Source organism: Tachypleus tridentatus, chromosome 4 (assembly GCF_004210375.1).
Source record: "Tachypleus tridentatus isolate NWPU-2018 chromosome 4, ASM421037v1, whole genome shotgun sequence".
Classification (NCBI taxonomy): Eukaryota; Metazoa; Arthropoda; class Merostomata; order Xiphosura; family Limulidae; genus Tachypleus; species Tachypleus tridentatus.
In genome coordinates, this window is record NC_134828.1 from 97,709,294 (window position 1) to 97,727,930 (window position 18,637).

The window sequence follows — 18,637 nt, forward strand, 5'->3', positions numbered from 1 at the left end:
ATTCCACTAAATTTGAATTCCCGTCACACCAAACATGCTTGCCCTTTCAGCTGTGGGTACGCTATAATGTTACGTTCGTAAAAGAGTAGCCCAAGATTTGGTGGTAGGTGGTAATAACTAGCTGCCTTCCCTTTAGTCTTACACTGCTAAGTTAGCAGATAGCCCTCATGTAGCTTTGCGCGAAATTCAAAACAAATTAAACCATTAAACTCTTATTTTTCAATTTAATCTTTAAAGTTTTTTCATCAGGTGGCTACTGTTTGCCAGCATAATTTTATCCCTGTTCTCTGCTTTGTAATTGTTTAATATATGTAGCTAAATATATATGTACCAGAATACCTCGTTGATGGCATTAATAACCACAAATAACTGTATCTAGAAAGGACATCCATCAATTGGAAAATAAAAAGCAAACATCACTAATTAATCAGGAGAGAAATATATTTATGTTATCGCATTATATTTATGGAATAATTAAAAGAGCAGAATAAGTAATTCAATGGTATTACGTACATTAATCATTTTACATCATACATATTTAAAGTAATTATTGATAAATATAATTATTGAAATTTATAACACATTAAATTTTGTCTAAGAATATTAATTGCTATAATATAATTACTCCAGAGGGGTTTATTTGTTGACATAAATAAAAGTTTACAAGCTGTTAGGTTGTCCAGAAATAAATGTCGTTTTTAAACTGCGAAGTTTGGAAAAATATAAACCAGTGTTGCAAAACATGCTTTAACCAAAGTAAGCACCTTTTGCTTCAAGACACTTTTGCCAATGTGTAACGATGCTGTTTATGTTCCTGCTGTATAAATCAGAGTTTCTATAGTAAATGAACTTCTTGAAAGCTTCTTCTGCAGCTGCCTGGTTTTGAAAGCGTTTATTGTTCAAAATGTTGTCAAAGTGCTTGAAAAATTAAAATCTGTAGGGTAAAGGTCTGGGGAAATAGGTGAATGAGGCAGAACCTCGAATCCCAATTCGTTCAATTCTGGAGCGTCATTCTTGACAGGTCTCATAACGCCGATTTTGTTGATCTTCAATCAGCTCATGCGGAACCCACTTATCCAGGTTTTTCGTCTTTCTAATCGCACTCAGGTGGTCGACAATGCTTGATTTGATTTTGACTAGCTTTTCTGCAAGTTCACGTACTGTTATGCGGGGGTGTGTCTCAACTGCTTTCCTTAACTGTTTTCCTGTGTTTCCATTTAAGGATGTCATCCTTCCACAACCTTTATGGTCTTCAAGACTTTCATATCCATGTCGAAACCTTTGGAATCAGCTCTGAGCTGTACGTTCTGTAACATATCCATGGCCGAATGCCTGGTTGATGTTTCGTGTAGTTTCGGTAGATTTCGTCCCAGTTTTAAGACGTAGAAGAAAATCAGACGAAATTCCTTCTTGTCCGTGCTGCCTTGGAGGTTGTGAAACAGCAGACAACTAAAACACCTTGTAAACGACAGACGTTGGGAAAAAACAACCGATTAACGACAAGCTACTCAATATTCAGCTTCTAAATGTCATCGTGAGAATTCCGACATTTATTTCTGGACAGCCTAATACTTAGTTTCAAGACACTTTTCAATAAAATTCAAAACATTATCTACTTCAATTATAAGAAAGAATAATATGTAAAAAGTGCACAAATGCATATAGAGAATTAGTAAATGAAGAAGGAAAATAACACAAATTATTTAAATTTAGGTAAAATATGAATAATTTTAAATATTGCGTATCAACATTAATTTTAAGGAAACCTACCAGTGAAAAATATTGGGATAGACACGAAAAAGCCACCCATCGCGATGATCCTCGTGTACGAAGTTCTCTTCAAAAACTTGTTAGTTCTGCAATAATTTTATCATTGGTTAATGTTTACATATGCATATATAAATAAATATCTCTAAGCTGGTAATGAAACAGCTACTATAAAGAAACAGACATAGCACAAAAGGCATTTTTTTCTCACAAGCATTTACGTAAGGAAATAGTTTGCCAAGTATTTATCAAAAAAATACCATATTACAGACAAATCACCCGACGCTTCAAGAAGGTAAAGTGAAAGATCTATACAAACAAGAATCTGCTTGTCATCATTTCATAATTTCTTCCACACGATACTAACTTTAAATGTTTATCGATTATTTTGGAAATGTTTTGTTATTCTTTATACAAAGATTTGTATTGGTTGTTTCCTTGTCATAGTTGATATAAATTATAGAACTGTGTTTACGGTCTCTCTTTTTCTATGCATTAGTAAAAATTGAAAGGCTTGATGGAATAACTAAGTTGTTGACAACCACATTTAAATCAATACTTCAGGTAAATATAATTATTTTAGGCTACTTTTGTCAATCTGTACTAATCCCATTTTAAAAATAAGTACACAGAGATTAAAATAAAAATCGTCCTGAAATTCGGAAAAAAAATACTCCAGTATGAAAGACATAGTCTTTTTGTCTACGTAAATATGTTTCAAAGTTTCTGTTATTTGAGCTTAGGGTTTTATGCATAATAATTCTAGACTTCGCTGAACACAACGCTAAAACTTTTTTTTTTTTAATCTGTCAAGGAATAAATGAGGCTAATCATAGCATTGATTAGGCTTAATAGAAAGAGATGATATATACGTACCCTCTAGCTGTCAAATGACGCATTTAGTTATGATAAAACTATATTTTCTTCTCATTTACAGACTTCTTTTCTGGACATCACTAGTGTAAGATTAAAAATATTTGAAATGAATCACATAAAAACCCTGATGCACAGAAACAACATTTTGAAGAGCGAAAAATTTAACTTCTTTCAAAGGTAACGTTATGTTTTAAGGGCAAAAACAAAATGAATTGGTTTCCCTAAATTATTCAACATACTTAAGTTTGTTTTGTCATTTATGAAAATATATCAATAAATAACAATTTAAAGGGAATTTGTTTCAATGGTAGTCTCAATTTCTTATAAATAGTTTTGAAAATTTCATTACCTCTCTGAAATACCTTGAAATGTTGATGAGTCATTCCTTATGTTTTACAACGCCAAAATCAGTTGTTCGTGTGTAAATATAGTATGTTTTATATGGAGTGGTCAAACTACTTACATATCGTCATGTTCAGTAACGTTATTATTGAACGAAATAACTGGCTGAAAATAGACAAACTTGTTGAATTGTGCATTGATAGCTCGTTAACTGACTAGTAACTCACAGATTCAGATTTACTTTAACTTATTAACAAACTCGAAAATCAATAGTACATTAAAATGGTCTCAGAAATCAATGATATTCTCTGGATTAATTTGTACTGTACTGTTCAAACTGTTCTAAACCTTAAAGAAAATTACATACGTTAAACCACGCGTAATAGTAAACGTCCCCACAAACAATAAAAAAAACGTTCAAATTGAAAACACAGCCTGCAAAACTATAACAATGTTTCTGTACTTTGTTAGTTCAGATACGACCAAAAAAGTAACAGTGTAATCCGTTGTCTGTTACATAAATATTATAAAGATCTTCAAGCCGTAAGAAAGACTGCATTTATAATTAGCAAACAGATTTCAATAAACTCTCATCTACCGTAAAGTATAGCAATGAAACAACCATTACTTCAGCTTATGCCTTTCCTTGCTAAGTTTAGTACTCACATATACATGCCACTTAGCCAAGAAAACATAACACAGTTGATTTAAGATTTTTTTCTACAATGAATAGCATAGATTATAGATGTTAAACTGTCTACTTTGCAGATTAACTGTACTTACAAATACAAAACTTTGCAAAAGATAAATGCACTAAGCCTAGAAAAACTTGTTCAAAGAGCCTAAATTATAATCACAAGTTCGAGTAGATGTCCTGCAGATATAGAACGTTCAAAGTTTCATGTTTTACATGAATGATTAAGTGTACATGATAACACAATCCACGAATTTATGTTTAAGCAAAACTTTTAATTTGTGTCCTCTAGGCCACCGAAGACAGACGATTCAGAATGAACTGATGTCTTTTCAACAGAGGCAGTGATATGGGGGCTTCCTAGGGTTAAGGCTGCCCGAAAACGTGCCTTAGTCTCCCCTGTTGACTCTGCACCCAGTGAACAGGCTTACTGATAAAACTAGTTTATTTCATAAATGCTATATTATCTGTGCCTATAAGATGTACATTGTATTCCTCTCAATTTTTTTTGTCGCTCACCTAAAACTGCCCCTTCCCCCATGAAAATACCTGCTTTAAAATCAATGTTATCTGGATCCACTTCCCTAAATTTTCAAAGTCATCTATTCTTGCAAAGAAAAAAAAATTCTCAGATTATATCAACCAACAAACAGAGAAGGCTTAAAGTCTGAACGAATCTAATTTCTATAGCTTTATTTAGGGTGTTCGGAAAGTCACTGTGCAGTTTTGAAAACAGCGAGATAACAGCATTCACTCAGTCTATTTCAAGCCAGCAACTGATAGCGGTGTTTAGAAACAAAATAAGAAGGATCCAAGCCTGTATTGATGCCAACGGAGGTCACTTTCAACATTGTTTATAATTGTCATTCATATTTACCTCCTGTATTCTGCATTGAAACATGTCTGTTAATAAATATATAAGTGCACAATGACTTTCCGAACACCCTGTATAATCGTTGTTTGTGCACATGAGCTTGGTGCAGTTATGGAAACTAAAATATTTGCCCTATAATTTCAACATTTTGGTTTTCTATGTTTGTTTTGAATTAAACACAAAGCTACACAATGGACTATCTCTGCTCCGCCCACTACGGGTATCGAAACCCAGATTTTAGCGGTGTGAGTCTGCCGGCATACCGCTGTGCCACTGGGTGGACTCAACAATTTGGCTACCAAAGTATACTATAATTAAAAAAACAAATTAATAAGTTTTAATATATACTTACAAATGTGAAAGAAGATTATTTATTACTACAATTGAGATCGTGACCACAAGAGGACACATATTCTGATTTGGCATAATTTCACTAAAACATATAAACATCAAGATAATAACATTATAAACTTTAAAATTCTATTTTTTTATTGCAAACCATATATAATTATAAAAACCATAGAATTTCCTAATGTTTTTTCAAGATGCTTTCTATAATCGTGGTTAACAAGAATAATATTTTTTGTTTTGTTTTTTAAAAGAAATATAATTTGAAATTGTGCAAATGTATAGCCTATTCATAGCCTTGTTTATAATCGTCACTATTCACTTTGTTTGATTATTGTATATTAATCGTGTAATCTAAAATTAAAATGGTAAAAATCAATGTTTTCAACGTAAAAAGGAAAGTCATATTAAGTCTCTATGTTAATCATTTAATTTTTGTGCATGACACAGCTCTGTTGGTATAGGTATTAACACTTTTACTGATGAGGAGAGAAAACATTTTAACCTTCCTATGTCATCTTTAGGTTAAGAAAGAAAAGAGTTTGCAAGTGACCATTGCCGAATACATGTCTTCGGGACGAAAGTATAAACGGGTACGGGATTGTAAGGGGCGTTGCAGGTGGATGTCAGGTTATTAAATAGTATAGGGACAATCCTGTACCCGTTTATACTCTCGTCCCTAAGACATGGGTTTGGTAACGGTCACTTGCAAACTCTCTCTTTCTTAACCTGAAGGTGACCTAGGAAGATCGAAACGTTGTTCTCTGCTTATTAATGAAAGTGTTAATACCCATATCAACCGTTCTGAGATATATTTTTATTTCAAGTGGGTTTATTGTCATCAAGAATGACACAGCTCTGTTTTCGTAAGAATATTAACTTCACTCAGCTCATTTTCTAAAGAACGTGAGGGGTTAGAAAGGATATAAATTTAAATAAAAAACACATATGTTAACTTAAAACTTCTTTTTGATAGGCCCAGCATGGCCAAGCGATTTTAGGCGTGCGACTCGTAATCTGAGGGTCGCGGGTTCGCATCCCCGTCGCGCCAAACATGCTCGCCATTTCAGCCGTGAGGGCGTTATAATGTGACGGTCAATCCCACTATTCGTTAGTAAAAGAGTACGCCAAGAGTTGGCGGTGGGTGGTGATGACTAGCTGCCTTCCCTCTAGTCTTACACTACTAAATTAGGGACGGCTAGCACAGATAGCCCTCGAGTAGCTTTGTGCGAAATTCAAAAACAAAGAAGAAACTACTATCGTCAGACTGTGTCCGTTAAATTTTCGAATTATTTATTTCGTTTGTATTAAAGCTAAGTTAAAAAGCATAATATTTCTAAATATGAGCAATTACACAAATCTGCGCACATTATAGATCTCACAAATTTGCCTCAAGAAAAAAAAAAGATTGACTACATCAAGGACTTGGACTTTCTATCACTAACTGTATGCGAACTATTTATTAACATGTTTTAAAGATCGTAGATAAAGTAAAAATAATGTTTATTTTGTTCTCTGTGCTTAACCGTTTTTACTTTCTGAATGTTGACCGTTTTTATCACACTGTTTACTGTCTTAATAAATAGTTTTTGAAGCTAGAAACCCTTTACAGTCATGTTAAACTGAAACATCGGATGGACTGAAATATAAACTGTGGAATCATGCATGAAATTAGGAACCGGAAGTCAGGGTTAGCCCTGTGGTATTATGAATTTCGGAATGGGCAAGCCAAGTTCGAATTTGTGCGGTACACAAGATATTCCCCACACTAACGTTACAGTTACGTTATAAGAGTAAGTTACAATTCCTTAATTGGGGTAAGGGTACTGCTGACCAGCTGTCTTTTCTTTAGCAATAGTTCTAAATCATGGATTAATAAATAGCCTTAGTAGCGTTGCCATAAATACAAATTACAATTACTAAGAACCGGTTACGAAAGTGTAGTGGCCCAAGGTGAAATGTCTACATTATAAGCATTATTCACTTGGCTATACCAAAATAAAATTAAATGTCCATGATGAAATACGAAAGGAAGTATACGTTATTATACTTAAAGCCTGATAGCATATATAACTGAACGTACTTTTCATTACTTATACAGAACAAGTTAGGTTATTGAACCACCCTGAATGAGCATGTATGATAGATTAGCTTACATGTGACTTGTGCACTTAAAGAATTCCACTTTATCACTAATCACCAATGATATTCTGTCACACAGAGTCTTATCAATGAACTCTGATATGAACTCTTGTTGAATAGTTTCCTTGTTTTAATGAGCATTGTTACTAATTAAAAATGTTTATAAAAATGGTATACTTCCCACGAGTTTACGTTTCCCTTAAGCCAGTACAATAAGTCTGTTAAACAACTACGTCATTTAAAACGTCATATTTGTTATCACATCTGACAAATGTGTGTGTGACATGATCATTAACCTCATGGAATTTGGCTAAAGCTAACAGGTCATGGTTATCAGTTCTCTTCAATTAACACAGTGCTTGTCTTAATAAAAAACAATTTTATTTGTTATTAGAGGTAGAGCTAATCTTACAAATAAGTTTCTGTTCTAGCTAGTAGTTAAGGTAATTCTTTGAAAGGAAATCTAACTTTCTTTCAGATAAATTATTATCTAAGAATATTTTGAATATAAAGCTTACTTAAGCCGCATGAATATATATGTCGTTTTTAAATTTTCTACTTTTTATTTCATTTTGCAAACTATAATTCAATAAGCGCATCATTTTGACTTAACTGTTTGTTTATTTTAAATTATATTGTATTAAACACGTATTTATTCAATATTAAGAATGCGATTTCTGAAATGAGTGACAAGAATCATTGTGCTTCTGTCAATTCATTAAAGTTTAGCATCAGTTAACTGAAACCCTCACAAATTATTGCAGACACATAAAGAAATTCTACGTTTGTTGAACTTTACTAAAATCTTTATAACTTATCTTGTATACGTCAGAAGGCTTTAAACGTCATAACACGAAATCTGTCTAATCAAGTAAAAAACATGGCCCAGCATGGCCAGGTGATTTGGGTGCTCGACTAGTAATTTGAGGATCGCAGGTTCGAATCCTCGTCCCACCAGACATGCTCGCCTTTTCAGCCGTGGGGGCGTTATAATGAGAAGATTAATCCCACTATTCATTAGTAAAAGAATAGCCCAAGAGTTGGAGGTGGGTGGTGATTACTAGCTGCCTTCCGTCTAGTCTTAAATTAAAGACGACTAGCGCAGATTGCCCTCGTGTAGCTTTGTGCCAAATTCAGAAACAAACAAATAAGGATAAAACATAAGCTTAAGTTTATAAGCAAAAAATATTAAGAAGCATTATATACATATCATTACAGTGAATTACTTTAATGTCTGTTTCGCTGTCTTGAGAATAAACATTATGAACAAAGAAAAAACTTTTGTTTTTACCCACAAAGTTGAAAAATTCGCAAACAGTTTATGATTTCCGTGGACATAGCGCAAAATATCGTATTTGTTCGTTTATTTGTTTTGAATTTGTTTTGTTGCAGGAAAACTGTCTTCGCTAAACGTCCCTAATTTAGCAGTGTAAGACTAGAGGGAAAGCAGATATTCATAACCATCCACCATTAACTCAGAGGTTACACCGTTACTAATGAACATTGAGATTGACCTCCTTTTATAACACCTAAACAGCTAAAAGAGTGAAGATGTTTGGTGAGACAGGGATTCAAACCCGCGACCTTTAGATTACTATTTGAACGCTCTAATCACCTAGTCTTTGTTCGTTTAACTTCGTGATATGAACACTTATGGTTGAATTTACTTTCGATTTCAATTAAAGAAGCGAATCGAATTAAAGGGCACTGTTCCTTAACGTGTCGATAGAGTGTATGAAAGATTACAATTGTGCTTTAGCGAAGGTAAATTGAATTGCTTGTTTGTTTCTTAATTTCGCGCAAAGCTACTCAAGGGCTATCTGCGATAGTCGTCCCTAATTTAGTAGTATAAAACTAGAGAAAAGGCAAGCTAGTCATCACCACCCACCGCCAACTCTTGAGCTACTCTTTTACCAACGAAGATCGACCGTACATTATATCGCCCCCACAGCTGAAAGGGCGAGCATGTTTGATGTGATGGGGATTCGGACCCCCGACCCTCAGATTATGAGTCGAACGCCTTAACCCACCTGGCCATGTCGGGCAAGGTAAATTGAAACATCTTCAGAACATTGTCTTAGACTCTTGTATCACTCTTTATCGTTGATTTAACTGATGGAATACGTTGTAACATAAAAGCAGAGTAAGTAAATAGTTTTTAATTACTTGTAAATGATTATTTTTTATTATCAAAATACTTCTTAATGTTAAAATGTAACTTTACAACTGCAATAACTCAAATTTATTTATGTATGTACTTTTATTTTCTGTGTGGCTTCAAGCAGTAATTGTCTTTTATTGCGTGTTAACAAAAATGCAAGGTTTTAATCATGGTTCATCAAAAGGGGCGTGAAAACATAAAACTGAACTCATTCAAACAACTACTATAATTCTTGACACAAAAATTAGTTCCTACGGCACTTCCGGCCATTAATACCCAGAAAGGTATGTTTTGAAATAAAATTATGTATCGATTTAGGTGCGCGAGAAATAACAACAACAATAAAAAAGAAATATTAAAAAATATTAAGATAATGTAAATTACTCGCTTGTCTGCCTCAGAAGACTAGTTTTCTTTGAAATCGCCGTTCACTGTTCCAATTGCATGCATGAGTACAGAGACTTCAGGATTGTTTCTACGCACGATCAAGACATGAAACACGTTACTAGGTAATGATATTCCTATTATGGTGGAATTTTTTCTAAAAAATTGCTACATTTTAAATCTGTTCATGTATTATCACAGAAAAGCTGAAGGAAACATGATAATACTTGACAGCGTAAATAAGTGTGCAATTCGAAATTTTGTAGATTGTCTTCGCATACGTAACAGACCCATCGTTGAAAAGGTTTCAAATCTTAATCTGAAATCATGTAAAACATTTTCTGATGATGTTTTTGCTTCAGCTCGTAGTATTTAGCTCCCAGTAGATGCACTCTTCTTTAGATTCTTTTAAGGATCACACTTGGTTGACTTTCCAAATTACAAAGATAAATGTGACAATAAAGAGTTAATGAGTTATAAAAATACTGCTACCGTTTCTAACTTTTCAAATATTTCGAAAACGTATATACAAAGATATTTCCGACATGGCTAGATGGTTAGGAAACTCGACTCGTAATCTTAGGGTCATGGGTTCGAGTCTCTGTCACACTAAAACATGCTCATGTTCGCCATTTCAACCGTTCGGGCGTATGATGAGATGGACAATCTTATTATTTTTTGGTGAAAGAGTAGCGGAAGAGTTGGCCGTGGGTGGTGATGACCAGTTACCTTCCCCCTAGTCTTATACAACTAAAGTAGGGCGGCTAGCAAAGTTAGTTTTCATGTGGTTTTGCGTGAAAGTCAACGAACAAAGAGATAAACAATCCAAAAGTAAGAGCTTTTAGAACTCCGATAGTTTTATCAACTTAATGGATTAGGATGATCCAATGTTTCACATATGAGAGACGTGATTGTGGGAGAATAAAACACTGGTGGATCGTAATTGTTTCTTATGTGATTTAGTAAAATGAAATTTCCCTATTCAAGTTTATTTGTGAACCCATTTGTTTTTATGCATAAATATGAAATTTAATGTATGATTAATAATGAGTGGGCGGGCAGAATAAAATCATTTATGAAGTAAATTACGGCTCACGAAGCCGCTAGTTTCATCATATGCAGAAATATATCATGATACAAATACACATTTTATTATATGGAACTTGCGATGCATATATTCTCAAAACTCGAATTTCGGAAACTACCACACCGATCATCACCAGTCATAACTGGGTAATATTTTTACAAGTAAACAGTATTTTATGGTGTGATTATAGCTTATTTTTTACAACTAAAATTTCAATAAAATCATGTTCTCATATGAATGGTAAACATCACTAATGTCAAGTATGAGTATATTGTTGTAGAGCTATCAGACAATTCTGGAAAAGGCCGCAGGTCCAATAGCCTTCTGTGTTTCTGCTAGCAGATTTAATGATCAAACAAAGAAATGGTTTCTGGTGGATTTAATTTTGTTACAGCGCTCAAAGTACACGCACAAAATTAGCATAAAATATTTTAAATAATTCCGTATAACTCTTAACTTGAAGTTATAGAACGTCAGTTTCAGATATAAACGAAACGTATAAGTAAATAAATACAAGTCCGCAAACATCAGAGATTCTTAGAATTTGTACGCTGAGCGAAATAAGCCGAACGCAACCTCCAGGAAAGATACTGACACAATCGTTTCATTTCAAAATAAACAAGACTTAAAATTTTAAAATGAGTTTCTATTATCTTCCTACAGCAACTTATAAAACTTTATTGAATTTCGTAGAAACTACACTTAATTCCAAGTTTTGCAAGAACATTCGAGAATGTCATACCCCTTACGTCAAAAAGCTGGACATGTTATTCAGGGAAAAAAAAAGATGAACCGAGTGAAATATCTCGATCCCTATGTATGTTTAGCACGCTGAATGTCGTGGGTCAAGTGCGGCACAATAGTCAGGCCCGGCATGGCCGAGCGCGTAAGGCGCGCGACTCATAATCCGAGGGTCGCGGGTTCGCGCCCGCGTCGCGCTAAACATGCTTGCCCTCCCAGCCGTGGGGGTGTATAATGTGACGGTCAATCCCACTATTCGTTGGTAAAAGAGTAGCCCAAGAGTTGGCGGTGGGTGGTGATGACTAGCTGCCTTCCCTCTAGTCTTACACTGCTAAATTAGGGACGGCTAGCACAGATAGCCCTCGAGTAGCTTTGTGCGAAATTCCAAAACAAACAAACAAACACAATAGTCGACGTGTTGCACTACGGATCTGTGGGTCCAATTTTTACATAATATAATGTATATAATGCTTCTTTTCACTTTTGAAGTAATGGAATCGCAAATAGCGGTGATGTTTGTTTGTTATTGTCAGCATTACATATGATGAAGAAATAGAAATTTCATGAAGAAATATAGAGTAAAATAAGGGTTACGTGAGAAGGGGGAGAGAGATAATAGTCGCCCAGCTACGAATGTTTATTTCAAATGGGAGTTTTTCATTTTAAATGAAAGGTCGGGAGGGATTCCGTGAAAACGGGATTTTTTTCCTCCCGTCGGGAGTATCACTTATATGGTAGTATATTGTGGATGTGTTATAAGAAAGACGGTGAAACCCTACTATTCGTTCAGATAAGAGCAGTTCAGGAGTTGGCAGTGGCTACTGTTGACGAGCTGCCTTCCCTCCAGTCTGTCACTTCAAAGCTAGAAACGGCAAAGTCAAAAGACAAGAAAGACGATTGTACTGGCTATATATAATAACAGACCAACAGTGAGTGACCACCTAAGGGCAGGATTTAACTTAATTTACCGAAAGGCACAATGTGTTCACATATAACGTAGCTCTTTCCTTCTGACAAGCTCCAATAGAATTTTAGAAAAATTACCAAAAAAACGTTACTTATGAACAAGTTCATGATTACGAAACATTTAGGTCATCCTAAATAAAACAGAAAATATCTTATTGTTTCAGTTTCGGAGAAACGGGCCTAAATGGTCACTAAGTGTGTGTGTTTTTCTTATTGCTAAGCCACATCAGGCTATCTGCTGAGTCCACCGATAAATAATTTGTAATGCCCAGCACGGCCAGATGGTTAGGGCACTCGACTCGTAATCCGAGGGTTGAGGGTTAAAATCCCCGTCACACCAAACATGCTCACCCTTTTAGCCGTGAGGACAATATAATGTGACGATCATTTCCACTATTCGTTGGTATAAGAGTGGTCTAAGAGTTGGCGGTGGGTGGTGGTAACTAGTTGCTTTCCCTCTAGACTTACACTGCTAAATTAGGGACGACTAGTCCTTGTGTAGCTTTGAGCGAAATTCAAAAACAAACAAACAAACAAAAATAACTTCTAAATTGAGTTAATTATAATATGGTATAAAAGCAGAACTCTAAAAAAGCCATAAATTGAAACATACCTACACAGTCTTTTTTTTTTTTTCTAATGCAACCTTAGAACATAAAGCCCTTCTCATGGCAGAGGATTCGAGCACAAGATATACTTTGAATAAGAAGAAAAGTATTTTCAATTTAATGAGCTAATGCACACAGTTTCATAAGTAACTTTGTACATTATTAAAAATATTCGCCTAATTAATAAGGTATTTTTATTTTATATGTAATTGTTATTATATAGGTTGCAAGTGTTTCCAGATGCATAGCTTAATATATTTTTAACTACTTTTTGTAATAATAATTATTATTATTATTGAGTTTTTAATTACGTTATTTAAACTTCATTATATATTTAACTTTTGGATATATATTTTTTAAAACAAGAATTAAAACTAACATTGTTGCATCTCATTTTTAACGACAATGTTAGGGTCAAGGGTCAAAAGGAAGTTCTTTGAGGACTGTGTGTGTGTGTGTTCTTCTTATAGCAAAGCCACAAAGGGCTATCTGCTCAGCCAACCGAGGAGAATCGAACCCCTGATTTTAGCGTTGTCTTTGAGGACATGTTAATGAAGTCCCAAATGCTGTTGAAATATCGTAAACGAGAAAATAATACATAATGGTTTTCATATACACGTAATCTAGTTGATTATGGAGTCTGTCCGGAAATAATACAGCCACACGCCCAAAGACATATAGGTAAAGGACTTCATATCTATTTATAGCTATTAGGTAATAATTTGATAGGTTTCTGATTTGGGGTCTTCTCTAGCCTTGTCCTGACATCCACCTGACCTATGGCGCTAACACCCATTGGGTGACAAAGTATCTGGGCATCTTAACTCACTATCTAGTTGTAGTTAGTTAGTTCGAATAAAAATATCAGACAGAGGTTCATACACTGACATTAGATAATAAATTGGAGATGAAAATCTTGAATTAGAAAAAGTGTTGTGAGGAGTAAAGAGAGAACAATTGAGAACCATGGTTCCTGATTCTTAGAACTGAACTGAGTTAAGACTAACTTGCACTATAATTTTAATAAAGATACATTTCCTTTCTAATTTATGAAAGAACTACAGATATAATATTTATTAATATAGTGGCAATGCTTAAATATTTGAAAGAGAAGATTAATTTCTGCAAAATTATATCTTGTATAAACTGTTAAGTTACATAAATATTAGATCAGAAGACTTTTCTTGTTATTCATGGTATTCATTTATAGGTGAATAAAACGTACAAGCTTATCAGTAACTACTTCTTCACACATCCCCAAAAAAGGGTAATTCATTAACTTCAAAAAATCAAATATGTTGCGTTTTCGAAAAGTCAAAACTCTTTTTGAGAGGTGATATGTATACACAGGAAACCAAACTCTCACGTGACATCTACATGTATATATTTTGTGTCGTGGTTTCTAGTGTATCCTTTCAAGCGTAGTTTAGCCGTTGTACATAGGATATTTATTATGCACATGCCGTACATAGGAGCATTCGAAAACAAAAAAGTATGGATCAACTAAGTACCCCATGATCATCCAAAAAAACATGTAACAAGTCATATCCCAACTGCGACAAGATAAGTGTCACTTCTTGTGGCAAGTGAAAATACACGAAAATGAGGGTCAGTCGCGAAAGTCATCTATGTAATCCATGATCTCCGTCTGGAGAAATGTTACAACATACGTGAGCATAATTTCTTTCTAGCACATATCTCTCCCCAACAGTTCCGTACAGCGTGTTTTTATTCCTCGCTGCAAAGAATCTTGTAACACAGAAGCCATCGTACCTGTGACTGGATTAAAACAATAGCAGCTTACAAGATTGTAATAAAATTGTTGTTCAGTGGTTTTCTATGACATTAACCATCAAGGTTAGAATTTTTAAAAAAATTGTACCTCTAAAAGCGAGTTCCAAGTTTATTTCCTTTTGATTTTAACTACTTAAGTTAAAGTGAAAAACGTATTTGGTAGGATTTCTATCACAATTTTTTGAATAATTTTCCATATCCAAGTCCACTAAAATATCCATTTTGTCTCCCAACAGTCCACATTGACATTTTTCACAGAAATAGCTAGATTGTTTTTCGTACCTTTTACCAGCTTATTTTTAGTTTCGCGGGCTCATCCACGAGTGTAAAAACAATTCAATGGGCGGCACCTGTTTTCTTTAGTAATAGTTCAGTAGTAACGGAAAATGTGAGAAAATGATCATTACTACAATGCACCATTACTTCAAAGAGCTAGAGAATGAAATGAATATTCATACTACTCAATATAAAGAAATACCGGTCAGCCCGACTGACGCAGTCTGTAAACTTCTGTACAATTGAAATGTAGAAATGGGCACTCCGAAACTGTTGTTCTCGTATATTAACATGCTCATGGAACGCATGCAAGAAACGTTGTGTGATTTGTACATGAAAGCATAAGGATGATGTATTTTGCAATGAAAACTATGATGAAGAGCTATTGTTATGATTTACAGTCGTCAGATAGAGTACGACCAGGCGTGACGACATGGGCTGTAATGACATGATGTGTCTAAAAAATGTTATTGATGTGTATAATGTACTTAGCCTTTGCATATTGACAATAATGAGGCAATTATCTCCAATAACTTTATAACATAGTCATTCATTTTTATATATTTTCTGCACGAAATTTAAGAACATTTCTTGAGCTCTAACACCAACAAAATAATACTTACACCAATAAACGTTCTTCAGCTTTTGTTGATTTTCTAAGTAATGAAAATAATATTTTAATTATTTGTTGTTCATTAGTCGTGTGTCCTCCCCTAAGACAGCGGCATTGTTTCGGATTTGCACTGTTTAAATCAGGGTTCGATTCCACTCGGTGGAACCAGTAGATATCCAAATGTGGCCTTGTTGTAAACACAAATATACATTGGTTGTACATACTGTTATTGAAAAATGTAATGGCGGGATTAACGTTATGTCTTTGTGGAAACAAACAGAATGAATGTTATTATCATTCTTCAATTGCTTGAGGTATGCAACGGTTGAACGGACATGTCATAGAGAAACTTTTGTACATGTGACTTATGCCCTTTTTCCAAAAAGAAAACATTCTTGATAATGTTGCATGCTGTTGCATGTGGTATGTAAACAGATTTTTCCATTGGCCTTTGTATTCGTAGATTCTCAACCGTTACAATATGCCGCATTTTGCTCATCATAATTTGTGCGCGAATCATTAGAAGCCTCTTTCTGGATGTTTCTGGTTCCCCTAATTGATCCAAATTCTTTTGTTTTACAAGGTCATTACGTACAGTGGATGCCTTTCTTTAGGAAATAATGAATACCAATCTGAACAGCTTTTTATAACACTATGTAACATAAATTTTGTTCCTGGATAGTATGTGTTATTTCTTAATTGCTTATGTTGTAAAAGTACAGAAAATGGCCATAATTCCCTTCAAACTTTGCTTTTTTAACCTATTTTCTATGTAAAAATGGGCAAATTTACACATTTTCATTCACATAAGGTCTGAAAAAACAACATATGAATAAAGATTTACATGTATTTATACTAAAGTTATACAAGAATGTTTAGAAGTGAGAAGTTTCTCGAGATTTGCGACTGTAATGTAAATCACCTTCACGTATTAGGCACCAAATATAGTCTCCCATCATGTTTTCATCATACACTCCCAGGTCACAAAAACAAAGTTTGAAGAGAAAAATAGGTATTTTCCATTTACTTTAGGCATAAGCAATTGAGAAAAAAACACTTTCTGCTCAGGAACAAGAAAAAGTAAACATTTTGTTACATAGTGTAATTTCAATATATGAATAGTTTACATTGCAGTGGGCTCTTAAATATACTCTTGAAAAAAGCGATAAATGGAAATTCCAATTGTATCAAAATGTTGTCACTTATTAGATTAATTGACAGCATTAACTTGGGAGGTGAATAGGCAAACGACATTTCGCGAGGGTTGTCTTTACGCCCTCCCACGTACGCGCTAGAGCCTGCCCTGCTCACGTGCAACGCATAGCCCTGTCTTGCTTATGACGTCAAAGAATCAAGCTACTTCAAAAACCATAGTATTAAAACAAGCACCTTGTTGCATTTGTACAATAATCATACCAAAGCCTTCATGTTTTGATATGAAACTGGGTTATAATGAGTGAGTAAATTAGTTAGTTAACGATTTTGAAAACAAAATGGAGAAAAATTAATTTAGAATTTCTTTACCTTATAGAAAAGCATTAATGATGACACTGACAACCGCGACAATTTACGTATTTCTAAAAGTCTAGACTATGTCTTGTTTTTGTAAGCCACAGTTTACTAAGATTCCGATCACTCATAGGTTTCTTGGGTGGCGATCGATGCCAAAGATAAGAATTTTAAACATTTCTTTGTAGCCCAAGGAAACCTTAAAAACCAATTTTTCATTGGGTTATCATGTACAAATCGTTCTCGTTAAAGGAAGTCACAAATACCGCAGGCTTACTTACATTTGTTGCCAGTACTAATCATATATAATCAATCAAACGTTTTAGATAAAGAACATGGGAACAAGTAGTAACAATCGTTGAAAACAAAAACCCGTCGAAGTTATTCAAAAACAAACAATACTCACAATACCAGCGAAGTATTTGCCATGCAGAGGGAAGGTATTCAAAAAAATGTGAATCTTTTCGACTATACAAATGTTTTAAGCGATTTACCTAAGCCTAAATTGGCCCTTTTAGACTTTTAGAATATCGAGGTGGTCGTTCAGCCTCCCAGCTACCCCTCCAATATGAAGTATGACTTATAATATTCAGCTGAAGGGAGAATTTTTCCATACTTAACGAAATTCGCCACAATAAATAAGAAAATTGACTTGCAACGGATTAAAGCAAAACCCAAGTTATGTAAAGCTTATGTCTAAACAATACATAGATTCTAGTTACTTATAATATACTGCTCACTCTAAACGTTTGTAATATGCTTTAACTGAGTATGCCTAAATTACTGGATGTCATTTGTTTTAATGTAACACATATATTTTGGTGTAAAGAAAAAAGCCATCTGGTAAGTCAACAGTACGTTTTAGGGCTAATAACGTTAAAAATCAGGTTTCTATACATGCGATGGGCGGAGTACAATCATACCATTGTATAGCTTTGAGCTTAACAGCAAACCACCAGATGATTTTGAGTAGGAATAGGGACAAAATAAAGTTAAACAGCCGGTTTGTTTTTATAGCAATAAATAATTTAGAATGACAAGGAATAAAACGAGCATTTGTCTTATGTTCTGGGAATTTAAAATGTTAGGATAGAAACAATGATTAAAATGTTTGCGGTATGCTAATATATATATAAATAACAATCTGCTAATTTATCTATAAAAAGATGAATTACTGATTCATGTCTTTCAGTAAATTATACACTAAAAAAGATCTGTTTGTTTGTAATTAAACACAAGGCTACAAAATAGGCAGTCGGTGCTTTGCCCACCACGGGTACTGAAACTCGAATTTTAGCAGTGTGAGTCCGCATACATACCCCTATGCCAATGGGTGGGGGAAACGAACAAAGAATTAATTATGTTGTTACAAAGATATAAAAAATAATGCATAGATGGAATCAATTCTTAAGTATCTTAAATAATGAAAATTTTACATTAATAACGTTATCGGTT

At 34.2% G+C, this 18,637-nt stretch overlaps 1 protein-coding gene across 2 annotated transcripts in view; it reads right to left on the reverse strand.

Moving 5' to 3' along the window:
- LOC143249736 (uncharacterized) overlaps positions 1-18,637 on the reverse strand; it is a 32,607-nt gene that overhangs the window by 5,763 nt on the left and 8,207 nt on the right. For both annotated transcript variants that reach the window (XM_076500067.1, XM_076500066.1), the window contains exon 2: positions 1,771-1,856. In XM_076500067.1, coding sequence (XP_076356182.1) covers positions 1,771-1,856 — 86 coding nt within the window. The remainder of the gene's footprint in view (positions 1-1,770; positions 1,857-18,637) is intronic.